Source organism: Aotus nancymaae, unplaced genomic scaffold, assembly GCF_030222135.1.
Source record: "Aotus nancymaae isolate 86718 unplaced genomic scaffold, 86718_ANA_hifiasm-v0.15.2.pri h1tg000057l, whole genome shotgun sequence".
In the NCBI taxonomy this organism is placed as follows: domain Eukaryota; kingdom Metazoa; phylum Chordata; class Mammalia; order Primates; family Aotidae; genus Aotus; species Aotus nancymaae.
The window spans coordinates 71,820,627-71,841,453 of NW_026988471.1; the positions used below are offsets into that span (position 1 = coordinate 71,820,627).

A 20,827-nucleotide genomic window follows, 5' to 3' on the forward strand; every position below is an offset into this window, starting at 1 on the left:
TATTTTCTATGTGGGTATTGCTAATATAAGAAAAGTTTACTTGTTTTCTAAGTGAACCATCTAACCTAAATTCTTATTGGTCTTGATGAATTTTTAGTATTTTCTATCTAGATAATAACTTATAAATAATAATATGCATGTGCTGTAGTTTGAAATGTTTGAGCCTCTCCAAAATTCATATTGAAATTTAATCCCTAATGCAACTTTTATATATTTTTTTAATTTTTAATTTTTGTGTGGGAGGCCTTTTCAGAAATGATTACATCCCTCATTAATTGGATTAGTGCCCTTAAGGGATTGAGGGAGTGAGTTTGTCCTTTTTGCCTTCTCTGCTATGTAAGGATACAGAGGTGTCATTTATGAGGAAAAGGACTTCATCAGACACTCAATCTGCTGACATCTTGATGTTGGACTTTTCAGCCTCCAGAACTGTGAGAAATAAATTTTTGTTAATAAATCTCTCAGTCTAAGGTATCTTATTATGGCAAAAGGAATGAACTAAGACATGCATGGCTCATAATAATATAATTTATTCTTTTTTTACATTTATTTGATAGAACTTCTAAAGCATTGATGAGAAGCATCTTCACCCAATTCCTGAAGTAAATGAAAATAAATGTTTTATTGTTCTACTGTTAAATCTATAGTGGCTACTAAATTTCAAAAAGATGTTCTTTATCATGTTATTGAAATATTATACTGCTTGAAATTTAGTAAACTTTGTTTTTAAATCAAGAATGTAGGCTGGATGTAATAAAATATCTTTCTAGAATACATCAAGATACTTTATCTCTTTCACTTACTAATGTGATAAATTATATCAACAGATTTTTTTTTAGATATCAAACCATCCTTTCATTTCTGGAATAAATCCTACACATGAGTACTAAATTACTTTCTTAAAACACTTGGAATTGACTTGTTAAAATTTTATTTATTTTATTTTTATCCATAATTGTGAGATTAACTCACAGTTTTTTTGTGCGTGCTCTTTTTGTCTGGCTTTGGTATCAAGAGGAAACTTGATAAAATGATATAATTTTCTGCAGGTAAATGCTCCCAGGAGGAAAAACCAGGAGAAGAAGTAAAACATGTAGAGAAAACATGCTAAAAGATATCAGGTGCTGTGAATCAATGAAAATAAAAGGGAATGAAACTGCAGAGAGGACAGAACCTTGTAAAGGTGAGCTGAGGATCTGCAGCTTTCCCTGTGGGCATTTGAGACACGTAGGCATGGGCAACGTACTGAGAAGCTTAAAACCAGGCAGAGACTAACTACTAGAGGGTTAAAAAAAAAAGAAAAGAAAAGAAATCTTTGCTGCTTCCAATGGACTAGAGTGCCAAAATTAGAGATTTGAGGACTAGTTTTTACCTTCAAGACATTTACTGAATTCTAAAGAATCTCTTAAAAGCAAGGAGATTTCTCACAGTTTCACGGTGTTTCAGAGAAAAAGACTCACTAATAGAAGGATGCCTAAAAATGACGGGAACTATCTTAGTCCATTCAGAATAATGTAACAAAATCTCACAGACTGGTAGCTTATAAACAACAGAATTCTCACAGTTTTGGAGGCCTGGAAGTCCAACATCAAGGTACCAGCAGATTCGGTATCTGACAAAGGCCTATCTCCTAGCGCAAAAAAAAAAAAAAAAAAAAAAAAAGAGTGGTCTTCCTGTATCCCTTTATCCTCACATGGCCAGAAGGAAGACGGCAGCTCTCTGAAGTCTCTTTTATAAGTATACTAATCCCATTTGTAAGGCTCTACCCTCATAATCTACCACCTCCCAAGGCATCTCCAAATGTAATCACACTGGTTCTTAGATTCAACATATGACTTTTCGGGGTACACAAACATTCAGATCATAGGAGGAGCTGAAACCTCATTAGGGATGGTAAATTAACACTGACAACTCCCAACCACTTTTTCTCCTGTCAGCAATTGCTGATGCTGGGTAATGCTACGTCTCCTTCTCAAAATATTTGCCAGATTCTAAAACAAAGGAGTACAGGAAGCTAAACACATAAGGTTTCCGTGAAAAGTAGGAATTTCTATTTCTCTGGTGCTAAAAAGACAGTGACATATCAGGCAGTTGTTAAAAATTCTGCAGAACCATATCCTCCCAACAACGGCAAACAAAGTACATTATAACTGCAACCCAATATTAAACCAAATTAGTCCATGATGGTACTAAGGTGGTCAGCTTCAAACCACAACCCACCTACCTGCCCATTCTATATACTTAGTAAGGGAAAACATGAACCTTTTTTGGTGGAAGATAACACCACCTGGAATCTCCATATATTTTACACAATGTCTAACATCAACCAAAAAATATTAGAAAGAGACAGGACCACATGACCGAAAGCCAAGAGAAAAAAAAATCCACCAATATGTGTATGTATAATGTATATAAGAAGTAGTAAAGAATGATTTCAAAAGTCTACAATTAATATGCTTAACAAAATAGAGAAAAGACAGACAAATTAGATAAAAAGATGGAGCATTTCATCAAACAATTTCAGTTTATATAAAAATATTAAAGAATATTATAAAACTAAAATATGCATATCTGAAATTCTAACTTTCTTTTCTAATTCTAACAAGGCTTTTATAATGTCTTTGTACTAATTACCTTGAACATCATAGGAAGATAAGCAGACATAATACCAGGAACCATTTTTAGAATGAAAAAAACACAACGATCAATGAAAAAATGATGGAAGTAGCCTCTAAATATGATTAAGAGTTAATAAATATAGCATGAGCTTTTCTATACTAAAGATCTTCCTGGGTAGTTACAGCAGAAACTAGTATCTTTCATTAAACTAAATTATAAGGAAACTTTTTTATATATAAAGGACAAAGTAAGAGTAAATGTCACTTACAGGAAGGTGTGTAAATACAGCAAAGGTGCTACGAAGAAAGGCAATGAGGTCTACCAGGTAATCACTAGCTTTGTTGTCCAAATCTCCGGTCATCCAGTCATAGTCTGCCAGCTGTAGGAACTGGTCAATCTTCTGGTTTAAGTTGGTATAAATTTCTTCTTCAGCTGCATGTCTAGCATCCTGTGAAAAAATATAAAATTTGAAAAATCACTCTGATTTTAATATGAACAGGGCAGACATTTCTATGAGCTTAGAGTCATCTCACACTTACATCCATTAAGTAACTAGCAATATAACTGGGAATACTGAGTCATATCACAATCTTTTTTAATTTTTTTCTTTTTTAAAAGCATTGTGTAGTTTTTAAAAAATTTTTTGTTTGCATCCTAAGAGATGCTAAAATAAAAGCAGAATGCCCAGATCATACAAGTTTTAGATACCTATATAAGAGATTCATGAAATATACTAGCATATTAAAGGTCTAAGAGATGTGGTGGGATTAATATTGTTACAAAAATATTTTCAGGACAAATGATCATACATTACGCCATGACACCAGTATTCCAATGCTAAAATTCCATCAACATAGACTTGTACAGAGTAACTTATGAAGTACTTGCCACCACATTCAATAATCCCTTTCAGTCTGATCTTCCTTAATTTCTGTTAAATACTCTCTATTTAAAACTCTGTCTTTCTGTGGATTTCATGAGATGGTTTTCTCCTGGCTTTCCTTTCACTTCTCTGGACACAAATCTTCTAACTTTCTTTGGGTGATTTAATTAATTCCTATAACTTCCAGTATCTCTATCTTCAGTACAGATCTACTCCAAAATCATTCTAATTCAAGAACCATATAAGCTAGTGTTTCATGGACATCTCTGACCCAGACAAACTTTGAAATAAGTGGCCGGGCGCGGGGGCTCATGCCTATAATCCCAGCACTTTGGGAGGCAAAAGTGGGTGGATCACCTGAGGTCAGGACTTCAAGACCAGCCTGGCCAACATGGTTAAACCCCCTCTCTACTAAATACAAAAATTAGCCAGGCATGATGGTAGGTTCCTGTACTCTCAGCTACTCAGGAGGCTGAGGCAGAAGAATTGCTTCAACCCAGGAGGCGGAGGCTGCAGTGAACTGAGATCACACCACTGCACTCCAGCCTAGGCAACAGAGTGAGACTCCATCTCAAAAAGCAAAAGTAGGACCAGGTTGAAACTCCTCATGTTTATCACTCTTTACCTGTTCAATTCAGACCAAAGCAGAGATCTAATCAACATATTAAATTCCATTCTTTCCTCCACAGTCAGAAAATGAGTTCTGTATCTCTCAAATTTCTCTGTAATTTGTACTGTTCTCTACATTTTCACATATTTTAAATCTGAATAATTTTGCAATATATTTACATACTATAATATAATCAGTGACTATATTTACTTACATGAACAATGCTTTATAAAATTTGATCGATAAATAAAAATTATACAAAGTTATATATATTTGTTATGTACAACTTAATGCTTAGAAATATATATACAATGTGAAATGGCTAAACTGAGCTAAGGTTGGTGTAAAAGAAACTGCTTTTAATGGCAAAAAGTACAATTACTTTTGCACCAACCTAATAATTAACATATGCATTACCCCTCATACTTATTTTATGAGGTAGGAATACATAAAAGTACTCTGCTAGCATTTTTCAAGAATATAATACAGAGATCGATCCAAGATGGCCACTTAAGAGGAAGTCGGGATTGCAGCTCCGAGAGAAGGCGCAGAGGGTGAGTGGACGCCGCATTTCCAGACGGACTTTTACTGCCCACAGACCAGGAGATTCACAGGAGGAAAAGCCCCACGGGTCTCCAGCGCCGCTGGTTTGAGCGGAGTGGCCGCTCAGCCTACGCCCTGGAGCGGGGGGCAGTGGCTTCTTGCGCAGAGCGAGAGAGACAGAGTTCCCTCTGAGCCAGAAAGGGGAGCTGAAGCAGGGAGCCAAGCCAGGAGACCCCCGGGCAAGGGAGTGCCACGAATCTCAGAGCCGCTGCTTCGGCTGACGCAGCGGCACACAGGGCAGCGGATTTTAATTGCGCGGAGAAGCTCCCCGCATTCCCAGCGCCGCTGGTTGGACCGGAGCAGCCGCTCGGCCTGCACGGGGGGCGGGGAGCAGCGGCTCCTTGAACAAAGTGAACGAGACTGTGTCCCCTCTGGGCCAGCAAGGGGAACTGTGGCAAGGAGGCAAGCCAAGAGATTACAGGACAAAGAGGGACCCTCTAGAAACACGGCTGAACCCGGGACGGTTCAGCTCTGTGGGGGAGGGGCGTCCTCCATCGGGAAACACCCTGCAGTTCCCGGGGCAATTTTCCGTAACCAAGACAACCCGCCACTACAGAGACTCCGTCACTACAGGGGCGGGCCAGCATAGCGGAAGCAGTTCTAACTACACCCACAGGACTGCTGGGAAGCTCACACGGAAGCTGGGCGGAGCCCACAGCAGCTCAGCGAAGCCTCTGCAGGCTGAGTGTGACTAGACTGCCACCTTGTGGGCAGGGAAAACGGTAGCAACACAGCTGAAAAACATAAAGTGCTAAACCCCTGGGCCAGAACACCTGGGGAGAAGAAAAGGAGGTTTATGAGTTCAGCTGCTGCAGACTTAAAATTACCAAAATCAGAAAGACAGCAGCTACAAAGTCAATAGGCGGATAAATCCACAAAGATGGGAAGAAACCAGCGCAAAAAGGATGAAAACACCCAAAACCAGAACACCTCTCCCCCTACAAGGCAGCATAACTCCTCACCAGCACGGGAACAAGACTGGACGGAGAATGAGTGTGATGAAATGACAGAATCAGCTTTCAGAAAATGGATAATAAGAAACTTCTGTGAGCTAAAAGAACATGTTCTAACCCAATGCAAAGAAACTAAGAACCTTGAAAAAAGACTTGACGAAATGCTAACGAGAATGGACAACTTAGAGAGGAATATGAATGAATTGATGGAGCTGAAAAACACAACACGAGAACTTCGTGAAGCATGTACAAGTTTCAACAGCAGAATTGACCAAGCAGAAGAAAGGATATCAGAAGTTGAAGATCAACTCAATGAAATAAAACGAGAAGGGAAGATTAGAGAAAACAAGGTAAAAAGGAATGAACAGAGTCAACAAGAAATATGGGACTACGTGAAAAGACCTAATCTACGTTTGATAGGTGTACCTGAATGTGACGAAGAGAATGCATCCAAGCTGGAAAATACTCTTCAGGATATTATCCAGGAAAACTTCCCCAACCTAGCAAGGCAGGCCAAGATTCAAGTCCAAGAAATACAGAGAACACCACAAAGATATTCCTCTAGAAGAGCAACCCCAAGGCACATAATCATCAGATTCACCAGGGTTGAAATGAAGGAGAAAATACTAAGGGCAGCCAGAGAGAAAGGTCGGGTTACCCACAAAGGGAAACCCATCAGCAGCAGATCTCTCAGCAGAAACCCTACAGGCCAGAAGAGAGTGGGGGCCGATATTCAACATCCTTAAAGAAAAGAACTTTCAACCCAGAATTTCATATCCAGCCAAACTAAGCTTCATAAGTGAAGGAAAAATAAAATCCTTTGTGAACAAGCAAGTACTCACAGATTTCATCACCACCAGACCAGCTTTACAAGAGCTCCTGAAGGAGACACTACACATAGAAAAAAACAACCAGCACCAGCCACTCCAAAAACGCACGAAATGGTAAAGAGCAGCAACACAATGAAGAATCTCCATCAACCAATGGGCAAAACAGCCAGCTAGCATCAAAATGACAGGACCAAACTCACACATAACAATATTAACCCTAAATGTAAATGGACTAAATGCCCCAATCAAAAGACACAGACTGGCAAATTGGATAAAAAGCCAAAACCCATCAGTGTGCTGTATCCAGGAAACCCACCTCACATGCAAGGATACACAAAGGCTCAAAATAAAGGGATGGAGGAAGATTTACCAAGCAAATGGAGAGCAAAAAAAAGCAGGAGTTGCAATTCTCATCTCTGATAACATAGACTTTAAAGCAACAAAGATCAAAAGAGACAAAGAAGGACATTACATAATGGTAAAAGGATCAATACAACAAGAAGAGCTAACGATCCTAAATATATATGCACCTAATACAGGAGCACCCAGATACATAAGGCAAGTTCTTAAAGACTTACAAAGAGACTTAGACTCCCACACAATAATAGTGGGAGACTTCAACACACCGTTGTCAATATTAGACAGATCAACGAGACAGAAAATTAATAAGGATATCCAGGACTTGAACTCAGACCTGGAACAAGCAAACCTAATAGATATTTACAGAACTCTCCAGCCCAAATCCAGAGAATATACATTCTTCTCAGCACCACATCACACCTACTCTAAAATTGACCACATAATTGGAAGTAAATCACTCCTCAGCAAATGCAAAAGAACAGAAACCATAACAAACAGTCTCTCAGACCACAGTGCAATCAAGTTAGAACTCAGAATTCAGAAGCCCACCCAGAACCGCACATCCTCATGGAAATTGAACAACTTTCTCCTGAATGTTGACTGGATAAACACAGAAATGAAGGCAGAAATAAAGATGTTCTTCGAAACCAACGAGAATGAAGACACCACATACCAGAATCTCTGGGACACATTTAAAGCAGTCTCTAGAGGAAAATATATAGCAATAAGTGCCCACATGAGAAGAAAGGAGAGAACTAAAATTGACACCCTATCATCAAAATTGAAAGAGCTAGAGGAGCAAGATCAAAAAAACTCAAAACCTAGCAGAAGACAAGAAATAACTAAGATCAAAGCAGAAATGAAGGAGATAGAGACACGAAAAACCCTACAAAAAATCAATAAATCCAGGAGCTGGTTTTTTGAAAAGATCAACAAAATAGACAGACCACTAGCCAAACTAATAAAAAAGAAAAGAGAGAATAACCAAATAGATGCAATAAAAAATGATAAAGGGGATATCACCACAGATGCCACAGAAATTCAAACCATCATCAGAGATTATTACAAACAACTCTATGCACATAAATTAGAAAACCTGGAAGAAATGGATAAATTCCTGGACAGTAGTCTCCTCCCATGCCTAAACCAGGAAGAAGTCGAAACCCTGAATAGACCAATAACAAGGTCTGAAGTCGAGGCAGCAATTAAGAGCCTACCACCCAAAAAAAGCCCAGGCCCAGATGGTCTCACAGCCGAATTCTACCAGACATACAAAGAGGAACTGGTACCATTCCTACTGAAACTATTCCAAATAATCCAAAAAGAGGGAATCCTTCCCAAATCATTTTATGAGACCAACATCATCCTAATACCAAAACCCGGCAGAGACTCAACAAGAAAAGAAAACTACAGGCCAATATCCATGATGAACATAGATGCAAAAATCTTCAATAAAATACTGGCAAGCCGATTACAACAGCACATCAAAAAGCTTATCCACCATGATCAAGTAGGATTCATCCCGGGGATGCAAGGCTGGTTCAATATACGCAAGTCTATAAATGTAATTCACCACATAAACAGAACCAAAGACAAAAACCACATGATTATCTCAATTGATGCAGAGAAGGCCTTCGACAAAATTCAACAGCCCTTTATGCTAAAAACCCTCAATAAACTAGGTATCGATGGAACGTATCTCAAAATAATAAAAGCTATTTATGACAAACCGACAGCCAATATCATACTGAATGGGCAAAAACTGGAAGCATTCCCTTTGAAATCCGGCACTAGACAAGGATGCCCTCTCTCACCACTCCTATTCAATATAGTACTGGAAGTTCTAGCCAGAGCAATAAGGCAAGAAAAAGAAATAAAGGGTATTCAATTAGGAAAGGAGGAAGTCAAATTGTCTCTATTTGCAGACGACATGATTGTATATCTAGAAGACCCTATCACCTCAGCCCAAAATCTCCTGAAACTGATAAGCAACTTCAGCAAAGTCTCAGGATACAAAATCAATGTGCAAAAATCACAAGCATTCCTATACACCAATAACAGACTTAAAGAGAGCCAAATCAAGAACGAACTGCCATTCACAATTGCTACAAAGAGAATAAAATACCTAGGAATACAACTAACAAGGAACGTAAAGGACCTCTTCAAGGAGAACTACAAATCACTGCTCAACGAAATAAAAGAGGACACAAACAGATGGAGAAACATTCCATGTTCATGGTTAGGAAGAATTAATATCGTGAAAATGGCCATACTGCCCAAAGTAATTTACAGATTCAACGCTATCCCCATCAAGCTACCAATGACCTTCCTCACAGAACTGGAAAAAACCACCTTAAACTTCATATGGAACCAAAAGAGAGCCCGCATAGCCAAGTCAATTCTAAGCAAAAAGAACAAAGCAGGAGGCATCACACTACCGGACTTCAAACTATACTACAAGGCTACAGTAATCAAAACAGCATGGTACTGGTACCAAAACAGAGATATAGACCAATGGAACAGAACAGAGACGTCGGAGGCGACACAACATATCTACAACCACCTGATCTTTGACAAACCTGAAAAAAACAAGCAATGGGGAAAGGATTCCATGTTCAATAAGTGGTGTTGGGAAAACTGGCTAGCCATATGCAGAAAGCAGAAACTGGACCCCTTCCTGACACCTTACACTAAAATTGACTCCAGATGGATTAAAGACTTAAACATAAGACGTAACACCATAAAAACACTAGAAGGAAACCTAGGCAAAACCATTCAGGACATAGGCGTAGGCAAGGACTTTATGACCAAAACACCAAAAGCATTGGCAACAAAAGCCAAAATAGACAAATGGGACCTAATCAAACTCCACAGCTTTTGCACGGCAAAAGAAACAGTCAATAGAGTGAATCGGCAACCAACAGAATGGGAAAAAATTTTTGCAGCCTACCCGTCTGACAAAGGGCTGATATCCAGAATTTACAATGAACTAAAAAAGATTTACAAGAAAAAAAAAAACAAACAAGCCCATTCAAAAATGGGCGAAGGATATGAACAGATACTTTACAAAAGAAGACATACATGAGGCCAACAAACATATGAAAAAATGCTCATCATCACTGGTCATTAGAGAAATGCAAATCAAAACTACATTGAGATACCATCTCACGCCAGTTAGAATGGCGATCATTAAAAAATCTGGAGACAACAGATGCTGGAGAGGATGTGGAGAAATAGGAACACTTTTACACTGTTGGTGGGAGTGTAAATTAGTTCAACCACTGTGGAAAACAGTGTGGCGATTCCTCAAGGACCTAGAAATAGAAATTCCATTTGACCCAGCAATCCCATTACTGGGCATATATCCAAAGGATTATAAATCGTTCTACTATAAGGACACATGCACACGAATGTTCATTGCAGCACAGTTTACAATAGCAAAGACCTGGAACCAGCCCAAATGCCCATCGATGATAGACTGGACAGGAAAAATGTGGCACATATACACCATGGAATATTATGCAGCCATTAAAAAGGAGGAGTTCACATCCTTCGTAGGGACATGGATGAACCTGGAAAACATCATTCTCAGCAAACTGACACAAGAACACAAAATCAAACACCACATGTTCTCACTCATAGGCGGGTGTTGAACAAGGAGAACACATGGACACAGGGAGGGGAGCACTATACACGGGGGTCTGTTGGGGGGAGGGGGGATAGTGGGGGGGTGGGGAGTTGGGGAGGGATAGCATGGGGAGAAATGCCAGATATAGGTGAAGGGGAGGGAGGCAGCAAATCATACTGCCAGGTGTGCACCTGTGCAACAACCTTGCATGTTCTTCACATGTACCCCAAAACCTAAAATGCAATAAAAAAAAAAAAAAAAAGTAATTTCTAAAAAAAAAAAAAAAAAAAAAAAAAAAAGAATATAATACATGGTTATTAACTATAATCATCATGTTATAGAATAAATCTCGAGCTAATTCCGTCTATCTAACTGAAAATTTTTAGCCTTTGACCAAAAACACCCCAACCATATTCCTCAGCTTTGGTAACTACCATTCTATTCTCTGTTTCTATGAAGTCAACATTTTTAGACTCTACATATGAGATCATGCATATTCTTCTTTCTGTATCTGCCTTATTTCACTTAACGTAATGTCCCCATGATGTATCCATGTTGCTGCAAATGGCAGGATTTCTTTCTTTTGTAAGGTGTATAGTATTCCATTCTGTATACATACTATATTTTCTTTATGCATTCACCAGTTGACAGACACTTAGGTCAAATCAATATCTTGGCTATTGTGGAAAATGTAGCAATGAACATGGGAGTGCAGATATCTCACTGACATACTGATTTCATTTCCTCTGGAAATATACCCAGTAGTGTGATTGCTGAAACATATAATACTTCTATTTTCAATTTTGCAGGGAAACTCCATACTGTTTTCCACAATGGCTATAAATAATTTACATTCCCAACGCTGTATAAGGGTTCCCTTTTCTCCACATGATCTCAAATTAATGAAATGATGTTGGTAAGTATTGGTATCTCCAATACTTACCATTTATCTTTTTGATAATAGTCATCCTAACAGGTGGCAAGTGATATATCATTGTAGTTTTAGTTTGTATTTTTCTGATGACTAATGATGTTGAATATTTTTTCATATATCTCTTGGTCACTTACATGTCTTCTCTTGAGAAATGTCTATTCAAATGCTTTGCCTATTTTCTCATTGGGTTGTTTTCTTGCTACTGAATTGTTTTAGCTCTTTATATATTCTGGAAATGCATCCCTTGTCTGCTGTATCATTTGGAAATATATTCTGCCATTCATTTTGTTTTGTTTTGTTTTTTGTTTTTTGGGTTTTTTTGAGACAGAGTCTCATTCTGTCATCTAGGCTAAAGTGGCACAATCTTGGCTCACTGCAACCTCTGCCTCCCGGGTTCAAGTGATTCTCCTGCCTCAGCCTCCTGAGTAGCTGGGATTACAGAAGCATGCCACTATGCCTGGCTAATTTTTGTATTTTTAGTAGAGATTGGGTTTCTCCATGTTGGCCAAGCTAGTTTCGAACTCTTGACCTCAAGTGATTCCCCCACCTCTGCCTCCCAAAGTACTGGGATTACAGGCATGAGCCACCACACCCTACCTATTCTGCCTTTTGTAGGTTATCTTTCAACTGTTGATTGTTTCCTTTGCTATGCAAAATCTTTTCTGTTTGATATAATCAATCTCATTTGTCTTTTTTAACATTCGTTGCTTGTGCTTTTGGGGTCATAGCTTTAAAAAAAACTCATTGCCCAGGCCAATGCTATGGAGCTTTTTGCCTATATTATTTTGTAGCAGTTTTAGTTTCAGGTCTTATGTTTAAGTCTTTAATCCATTTTATGTTTTTATCTATGGTGTGAGGTGAGGAATGAATTTCATTCTTGTAGATGTGGATATCCAGTTTTCCCAACACTGTTTTTTTCAGAGATTATCCTTTCCCCTTTTGTGTGTTCTTGGCATCTTTGTCAAAAATTAATTGACTATACATGAATAAAATTATATCAGAACTATTTTGTTCCACTGGTCTGTGTGTATGTTTTTATGCCAGAATCATGCTATTTTGATTATTATGACTTGCAGTAGGTTTTGAAGTCAGGTAGACTGATGCCTCCAGCTTTGTTCTTTCTGCTCAAGATTGCTTCTGCTATTTGAAGTCTTTAGTGGTTCCATATGAATCTTACTATTATTTACTCCATTTCTGTGAAAAATGTCATTAGAATTCAGATAGGAATTGTATTGAATATGTAGATCACTTTGGATAATACGGAAATTCTAACAATATTAATTCTTCAATACACAAACTATAATATATTTTTCTTTATGTCTTCAATTTTTTCTTCTATGTTTTATAGTTTTCAACAAGTCTAAATATTTCAATAAGCACTTCTATATTTTCATCTTTACATTACTCGTATAATAATCTTGAAAGTGTCCTTGAATTTGTTTTGCTAAAAGTCTTTTTCATTAAAAGTCTTTAGTTTTTAGTGTGTCGGGTTTAAATAAAAGTTAAGCAGAAAGTACACTGCATCTGTATATACCACCACATTCCATGCTTTTACCCCTATTTAAAATTGGTGTGGTACAATTTTTACAATTAATGAAATGATGTTGGTATTTTATAATCAACTAAAGTCCATAGTTTATATTAGGGTGTAATCATTGTGATACACAGTTCTATGGGTATTTAAAAATCCATAATGTCACTAATTCACCATTACAGTATCATTTAGATAGTTTCACTGCCCTAAAAATCTACTGAATTCCACCTATTCATCCATCCAGGATTTTCTCTACTGACTTTCTCTACTGACTTTCTCTACTGGTTTCCATTTTCATTGATTTCTGCTCTAATTTTTATTATTATTATTATTACATACTTTGGATTTAAATTGTTCTTTAGCTAGTTTCCTATGGTGTAAGTATAGATTATTAAATTTGGATCTTTTTTCTTTTTAATATATGCTATTAATGGTACAAATTTCCCTCTGAGTAATGCTTTCACTGCCTCTCACAAATTATAAGTTGTGTTTCAATGCTCATTTATTTTGAAATACTATTTCTCATGAGACTTTTTCTTTGACCACATTTTATTTTGAAATATGTTGCTTAATCTCCAAATAATTTGGTATTTTCTATCTTTCTGTTACTTATTTCTAGTTTAATTTCACACTGTCTGAAAGCAACATTAATATTATTTCTACTTAAAGGATATTCTATTGTCTAGAATATGGTGTGTCTTGGTGAATATTTTGCATGAGTTGTTGTTGGACAAAACATTCAATAAATGTCCATTAGATTCACTTGATTGATGGTGTCATTCATTTCAACCATATATACTGATTTTTCTGCCTCTTGAATTTGTCAGTTACAGTAAAACTACTCAAGAAATTTTAATGACAATATGTGTTAACATATAAAATAACTTTTTAGTATCTTTCAATATACTCATATTTTCCTCCTTTTATCTTCTAATCATTCATGCATTCCTAATCTTACTTCAGTCCCTCATTTATTTGTATGTACTTTTAGATTTTGCTATGGATTGTTTTGGTTATTCATGTTCTTTTCTGGTTCCCTATGAATTTTATGATTGTGTTTTCTATTTCTGTGAAAGATGACACTGATACTTTGATAGGGAATGTATTGAATCTATAGACTGCTTGTGAAACTATGGTCATTTTCATGATATTAATTCTTCTGATCTATGAGTATGGTATTTCCATTTATTTGTTTCCTTGTCCATTTCTTCCATCAGTGTAGTTTTAATTGTAGATATTTTTCACCTCCTTGGTTAACCTTACTCCTGGGTATTTCAATGTTTTGAAGCTATTGTAAATGAAAACTGCCTTCTTGATTTCTTTTTTACTGTTTCATTATTGGAGAATAAAAAGGCTACTGATTTTTGTGTGTTGATTTTATATTCTGCAAATTTACTGAATTTGTTTATCAGCTCTCAGAGTTTTTTGATGAAGTCTTCTAGTTTTTCTAAATGAAAGATGATATCATCAGCAAAGAAGGATAATTTGACTTCTTGTTTTCCAATTTGGATGCCATTTATTTCTTTCTCTTCTCTGACTGTCCTAGCTCAGACTTCCAATACTATGTTGAATAGGAGTTGTTAGAACGAGCATAATTGTCTTGGGGAATGGTTCCAGCTTTTAGCCATTCTTAAAAAAAGGCAGTCAACCTCTTCCCATTCAAGATATTGTTAGCTATGGGTCTTCTATATGTGGCCTTTATTATTGTGAGGTATGTTTCCTCTATACTTGGCTTTTGGGAGTTTTAATTGTTAAGGGATGTTAAATTTTATCAAATATTTTTCTGCATCTATTAAGATAATCATATTGTTTTTTGCCCTTCATTCTGTTGATGTGAAGTTCCACATTTACTTATTTGGATATATTAAACCATCCTTGCACCCTTGGTCTAAATCCCATTTGATCATGGTGTATTATCTTTTAATTGAATTCAGTTTGCTATTATGTTGCTGATAATTTTTGCATCTATTTTCTTCAGGGATGTCGGTTTGTAGTTTTCTTTTGTTGTTCCTTGTCTGGTTTTGGTATCAGGGTAATGCTGACCTTACAGAATAAGTTAGGGAAAAGTCTCTCTCCTAATTTTTTTTTAAAGATAAACATAATTTTTAATGTTTTAGCCAACATATGATATTAGCTAATACCTCATGGTACAACATCCATTTAGGACAAGGTAAATCATTGACAATCATGGATATAAACCTAAGTTTCCACTTGATAGAATAGTTTTAATTTTTTTTTGGCTGACTTCCTACTAGATATGACTATATAGTTGCTGTTTTGTACATGGTGATGCAGTTGATAAAAAGTACATTAAAAAAAAAAAGAACTGTCAACTCAGTAATTTTCTTGCTATTGCCCTGTGTTTATGTTCTCTTATTCCATAGTTTCTTTGATGGAATTTTTGTAAATACTTTAAGTTCTGGGGTACATGTACAGAACGTGCAGGTTTGTTACATAGGTGTACATATGCCATGGTGGTTGGCTGCATCCATCACCCTGTCATCTACATTAGGTATTTCTCCTAATGCTATCCCTCCCCTAGCCCCACACCCCCTGAACAGGCCCTGGTGTGTGACGTTCCCTTCCCTGTGTCCATGTGTTCAAATCATTCATCTCCCACTTATGAGTGAAAATATGCGGTGTTTGGTTTTCTGTTCTTGCGTTAGTTTACCGAGAATGATAGTTTCTTCTGCTGTGCAGAAGCTCAGTCCCAACTGATGCACACTAGTGTTGCTGTTAGTTGTGTTCAGCCGAGTGGGCTAGTCTCCAGGCCCACAGGTGGTGCATGCAGGTAGGTGCCAGCTGTGGTAATAGCAGTCATGTGGGTAGGCCCAACCTCGGGCACCTGCGGGAGTGTTCAGGTGCCAACTGTGGTGGACTGGGCTAGGTGATCCCCTTGCTCCCTGATTGTGTGCTCCGGCATAGGGGTTGGGGGTGGCAGGGCAAAACTGAGCCAAGCTTGTCCTCAAGCCTCTTGATGAGTGCAGGCACGGTTTCGGTAGTTAGGGGTGAGGCCATCCCTAGAAAAGTGAAATTAACTAGTGATAGGTGGAGCAGCTGTGCTGCTTCCCTGCCACTGGGGAGGGCAGTGCCACCTTCAGTAGTGCCACCCTCAGTATTGGGCAGCCTAGGTCAGCAGGTGGAAAACATACACATCATTTTCACCAAAGCCCAAGTGGCACTCTTTCCTCAGCCCCTCTGCAGTAGCTGACACCTTACTCATGCCTCAGTTGCAATGGCAGCAGCCTGCATTGTAATAGCATCTCAGCCCCTGGTGTGGGTGGCCCCTGGTCACTGGCGCCTAAGCTGGGAGGCAGCAAGCGTGCTTCTCCTGCACCTAAGCCCCAGTGCCAGTGGTCTACAGGATAATGTGCTCTGTTGGAAGCAGGGCTCTAAAATGGTTCCTTGCTATAGTTGCTTAGGTCTCACGGGAGATGTGTGACTCAGTGTGAGCTCCTTCCCTGGACAAGTGTCATCACACAATCTCCCAGCATCTTCCTATGTAAGTTTCAGGGCAAGTGAGGCTCAAGAGACTCTCCTGTGACCAGGATTTCAGGAGTCCATAGTGGAAGCGGACACCACTGACAGTTTCTCACTAACCTTTTCCTCATATTAAGGAGTCTCCCTCAGCTCCCAGCTGATCCTACTGAGCAGACTACTCGCTTCCCTCCCCTTCCTTGTTTAGGCATTTACTGTCACTTTTCTGTTGAATTCCAGTGTTCTCTCTCGGATGATCTATTTGAAGTGTGATCATCTACTCATTATGTTGGTTCTTCCTAGTGGAGGAGGCAAGTATGAAATACCTCTAGTCAGCTATCTTTAAGCTTTCCTCTTCCATATCGTTTCCTTATCACATCATATCTATTTCCTACAGACCCTCAAATTTATTAGCACAGTTACATAAAGACTTTTAGGAAATCAATTTCCTCTCATCCTAAACTGTAATTGTGATTGATGTTGTTATTTCTTCCTTCTTTCCTCTCCTTTCCTTTCTTACTTTCATCTTTTCTTTTCTTCTTTTTTTAGTTCTTTCCTTCCTTTCAATGAGGCACAGTAGAATGTTTATTTTTTAAAATGCAACACTCCCTCATTTGAAGTCTTTCAAAGAATTTAGACTAAAGTCCAAATTATCTATTAATATAAAACAAAGTGCTTCTCAGGTTGGCATTTATCTATTTCTGTATCTCACTGCCATCCTAATTCTATGCTGAATACTGGCTTTATTTGACCATTTCATCTTTGCACGACATTAAAATATCCCTCATTCCCTCTTTATCCATTCTCTGCCTGGAAATATCCTGCTGGTTCCAAGATTCATTCCAACTTACACATGTCTGGGAAGTCTTTTTTGGAGATTCTAAAGCTGGGACCTCATTCTCTTTGGAATTCTCCTCTTTTGAACCTGTCCATGTTGAAGTCTCCTGGATCTCAATAATCACACCTTTCCTTTATCTACACTCAAATCCCAGAAGAAAGTCCATCCTATGGCACCAAATATCATCTTTACACTGTTGAACTCTAAATTTTTATCTTCAGCTATGATTTTGTCCTGCCAATTTAATACCTCTATATAGCTATCAATTAAATATCTCAAGCTTAATGTATCAAAAATGGAAGTCTAAATTTTATTTCTGCTCTCCCAATGTATTGTTCTCTAAGTTTTCCCCATCTCAGTAAACGGTATTCATCCAGTTTGCTCAGTTCAAAAGTTTTGGAACTACCCTTGACTCCTCTCTCTTTCTTAATACACATACGCAATCTAGTAGTAAGACCTGCCACCTATACCTTCAAAAGTATTTCTCACCACTTCTACCTCTACCACTAGTCCAAGTGACCATTATCTCTTGCCTGGAATACTGCAACTACCCTCCCAGTTAGACTTTCTTCTTTTCCTTTTACTAAATTGCAGTATATTTATTTCTACATAAAAATCAGTATCACATTAAATGATAATTCAAGCATTACCCCCCACAACTTAATCTTCTAATGACTTTGCATCTCATTTCAGAATACAATGTACAGTATCGAAATCATCTAACTCCTGAATACTTCATCTCTAATCATCTCTACCAGTAGTGATAGATACATCATTGCAAGATTGACCCCCTTGCTATTTCTTGAACACACCCGTATCTACCACTGTGTTGTTCCCTTTGACAGGAATGCATATCCATCAGAAATCCAAATGATTTAATTTCTCACTTCCTTCAGGTCATTTATTATTTTTCCTAGTTCTTATAACTATTTGCCATTATATTAGATTTCTATGTTTGTTTATCATCTACTAATTCATTAAAATATATCTGTAAAGTCAGGAGACTCATTTTTTTTGTTCATCCCTGAAACTTCCCCTAATTTGTAGTCGATACTGTACTAAAACTTGTTAAATAAATGAGGGATTGAATACATCTAATGTATTATTCCAGTATAGTGTCTGTCTTACTGTAGATCATAAACTTTAAGTCCAGGGACAAAGTACTTATTCTGTCTCTCCCCAAGAATCTACCAGATGGTCACATAGTAGATACGAAAGCAATATTTATAATGGAGTAAATTAATAAACACTTTCATTCTCTTTTGTAAGAGAGTGAGGAAAATCTCATGAATAAGGAAAGCTAAGGATGCCAGCTTGATTATGTCACACATGGCAGAAATAAGAGGGAACTCTGCAAGAAAATACCTTAAAGACCTTCACACTTTCTACCCCTTTTCCAGCATAAAGGTTTCCATCTGCAAGGGAAAGTTTTCTGGAAACAGTAGCTTAGGAAAATACACATGTAGCTGTTATAATTGCCATGTTTATATTGAGTTCTGGGTTAGCTAGTCTGAAACAGCCCTGGTAAAAATAAATTTTCAGTGTGTTTTAAGCAATCAGTCTTTCCAATAAGCACTGTCAACATGACCTTTAGTGGTCTCCAGAACTTCTCCTTCACTAAGTATTTAACTGGCTGTTCAGCCCCTATGGCTTCCTAGCAGCCTTTAATTTTCCTTCGGCATTTTTTCATGCTAGAGCAATAACAAAATACACAAGCCATCCTTTGAGAGAATTTCTGAATGTAATTTGAAAAACCATTGACATAAAAAAATCTTAGATGGGTTGAGAGAAAGAGTATCAGTAGATACCACATATCCTTCATTTGAAAGACAAATATAAAGGGACCTCACGTTCCAGTTCCCTAACTCCCTATTACCTATTTAACACTGAACTATTTATTTTTACATTTTGTTTCCTAGAGAAAATTTGGCTTTCACAGAAGAGCAAACATAAAAATATTTTTTGATAAATTTATTGCCCAAGCTCCATAATAATGCTAGTATTTAAGAGTAATTATAATTCCTATGAAACTGCCTAAGGTCATTCTGAAGCTCTTAAAGCTCTTGTATTCCATACTCATTCTCAGGGCTTTTTTATTAAATAATTCTTTTCCTCACTAAAAGCACATCCATATTAATATCATTAGACATCCTTGAAAAATTTGGAAGTCATGATATGAACATAACATGATGTGTAATGAATTTTTTTTATTGTACTTTAGGTTCTGGGGTACATGTGCAGATCATGCAGGATTGTTGCATAGGTACACACATGGCAATGTGGTTTGCTGCCTCCATTCCCCCGTCAGCTATATCTGGCATTTCTCCCTATATTATACCTCCCTGACCTCCCCACCCCCTTGCTGTACCTCCCCTGGCCCCCTCAACAGACCCCAGTGTGTGATGCTACCCTCCCTGTGTCCATGTGTTCTCATTGTTCAACACCCGCCTATGAGTGAGAACATGCGGTGTTTGATTTTCTGTTCTTGTGTCAGTTTGCTGAGAGTTATCGTTTCCAGATTCATACATGTCCCTACAAAGGACACAAACTCATCATTTTTTATGGCTGCATAGTATTCCATGGTGTATATCTGCCACATTTTCTTTGTCCAGTCTATCATCGATGGGCATTTGGGTTGGTTCCAGGTCTTTGCTATTATAATTTTATTGCTATTTTTTAAAAAATAATTTACAGCCACTTGATGAATGTGTAACTTAATCTAATAGCTGACCTAATCACATAGATTCATAAATATTTTCTGATTCAACACTGCATTTTTTCAAACAATAGAAAAATAGTAAGTCATACCAACAATTTTTATCTGCCACAAAGTGTAATAGCAGTATAAATCAAAATAATGTACCAAAATAATGTACCAAAATTGTTTGGTGTGCCTACTGTCAAAATAATGTACCAAAAATAGAGAAACAGGATAAGCTTATGGAAAAAAGCAGACAACAGGTGACATAAATCATAGTTTCAACTCTACAACTGTACATTTAATTAATATCAATTTCTGGATTTCAAAAGGGTAACAGAGAATATGTTTTAAAACTAAAACAATCAAATAACAACAATATAAACAAAAACTCAAACCATATAAGTAGGCTGTACGTCAGATCTACATTTTTAATGTTTGAGATGTTATCCTATTACTTTTACTGCTTAATACCTATTTAAAGCTCACATAATATGAAAGAGTTTATTAAAGCTGCTCTGAGCTATAGCATTTACCTTCCAGAAACTCATCTACCATCAATACTTCTTTTGTTCTAAATGATTGTCATTTCTTCCCATTTGATCTAGCTCTGGATCAAAACTAGTGCTATGGATATGTGAAATTATAAAATTACTAACTGGAAAAGCAGGGACAGAAATTTCTCATTAAAAAGTAAGATTGGGCTGGGTGCGGTGGCTCAAGCCTGTAATCCCAGCACTTTGGGAGGCCAAGGTGGGTGGATCACGAGGTCAAGAGATCGAGACCATCCTGGTCAACATGGTGAAACCCCATCTCTACTAAAAAAAAAAAAAAAATACAAAAAATTAGCTGGGCATGGT

General features: G+C 37.5%; 1 protein-coding gene across 5 annotated transcripts in view; it reads right to left on the reverse strand.

Moving 5' to 3' along the window:
* EXOC6B (exocyst complex component 6B) overlaps positions 1 to 20,827 on the reverse strand; it is a 742,202-nt gene that overhangs the window by 291,999 nt on the left and 429,376 nt on the right. For all 5 annotated transcript variants that reach the window (XM_012475649.2, XM_064364233.1, XM_064364234.1 and 2 more), the window contains one exon: positions 2,888 to 3,067. In XM_012475649.2, the coding sequence (XP_012331072.1) occupies positions 2,888 to 3,067 (180 nt within the window). The remainder of the gene's footprint in view (positions 1 to 2,887; positions 3,068 to 20,827) is intronic.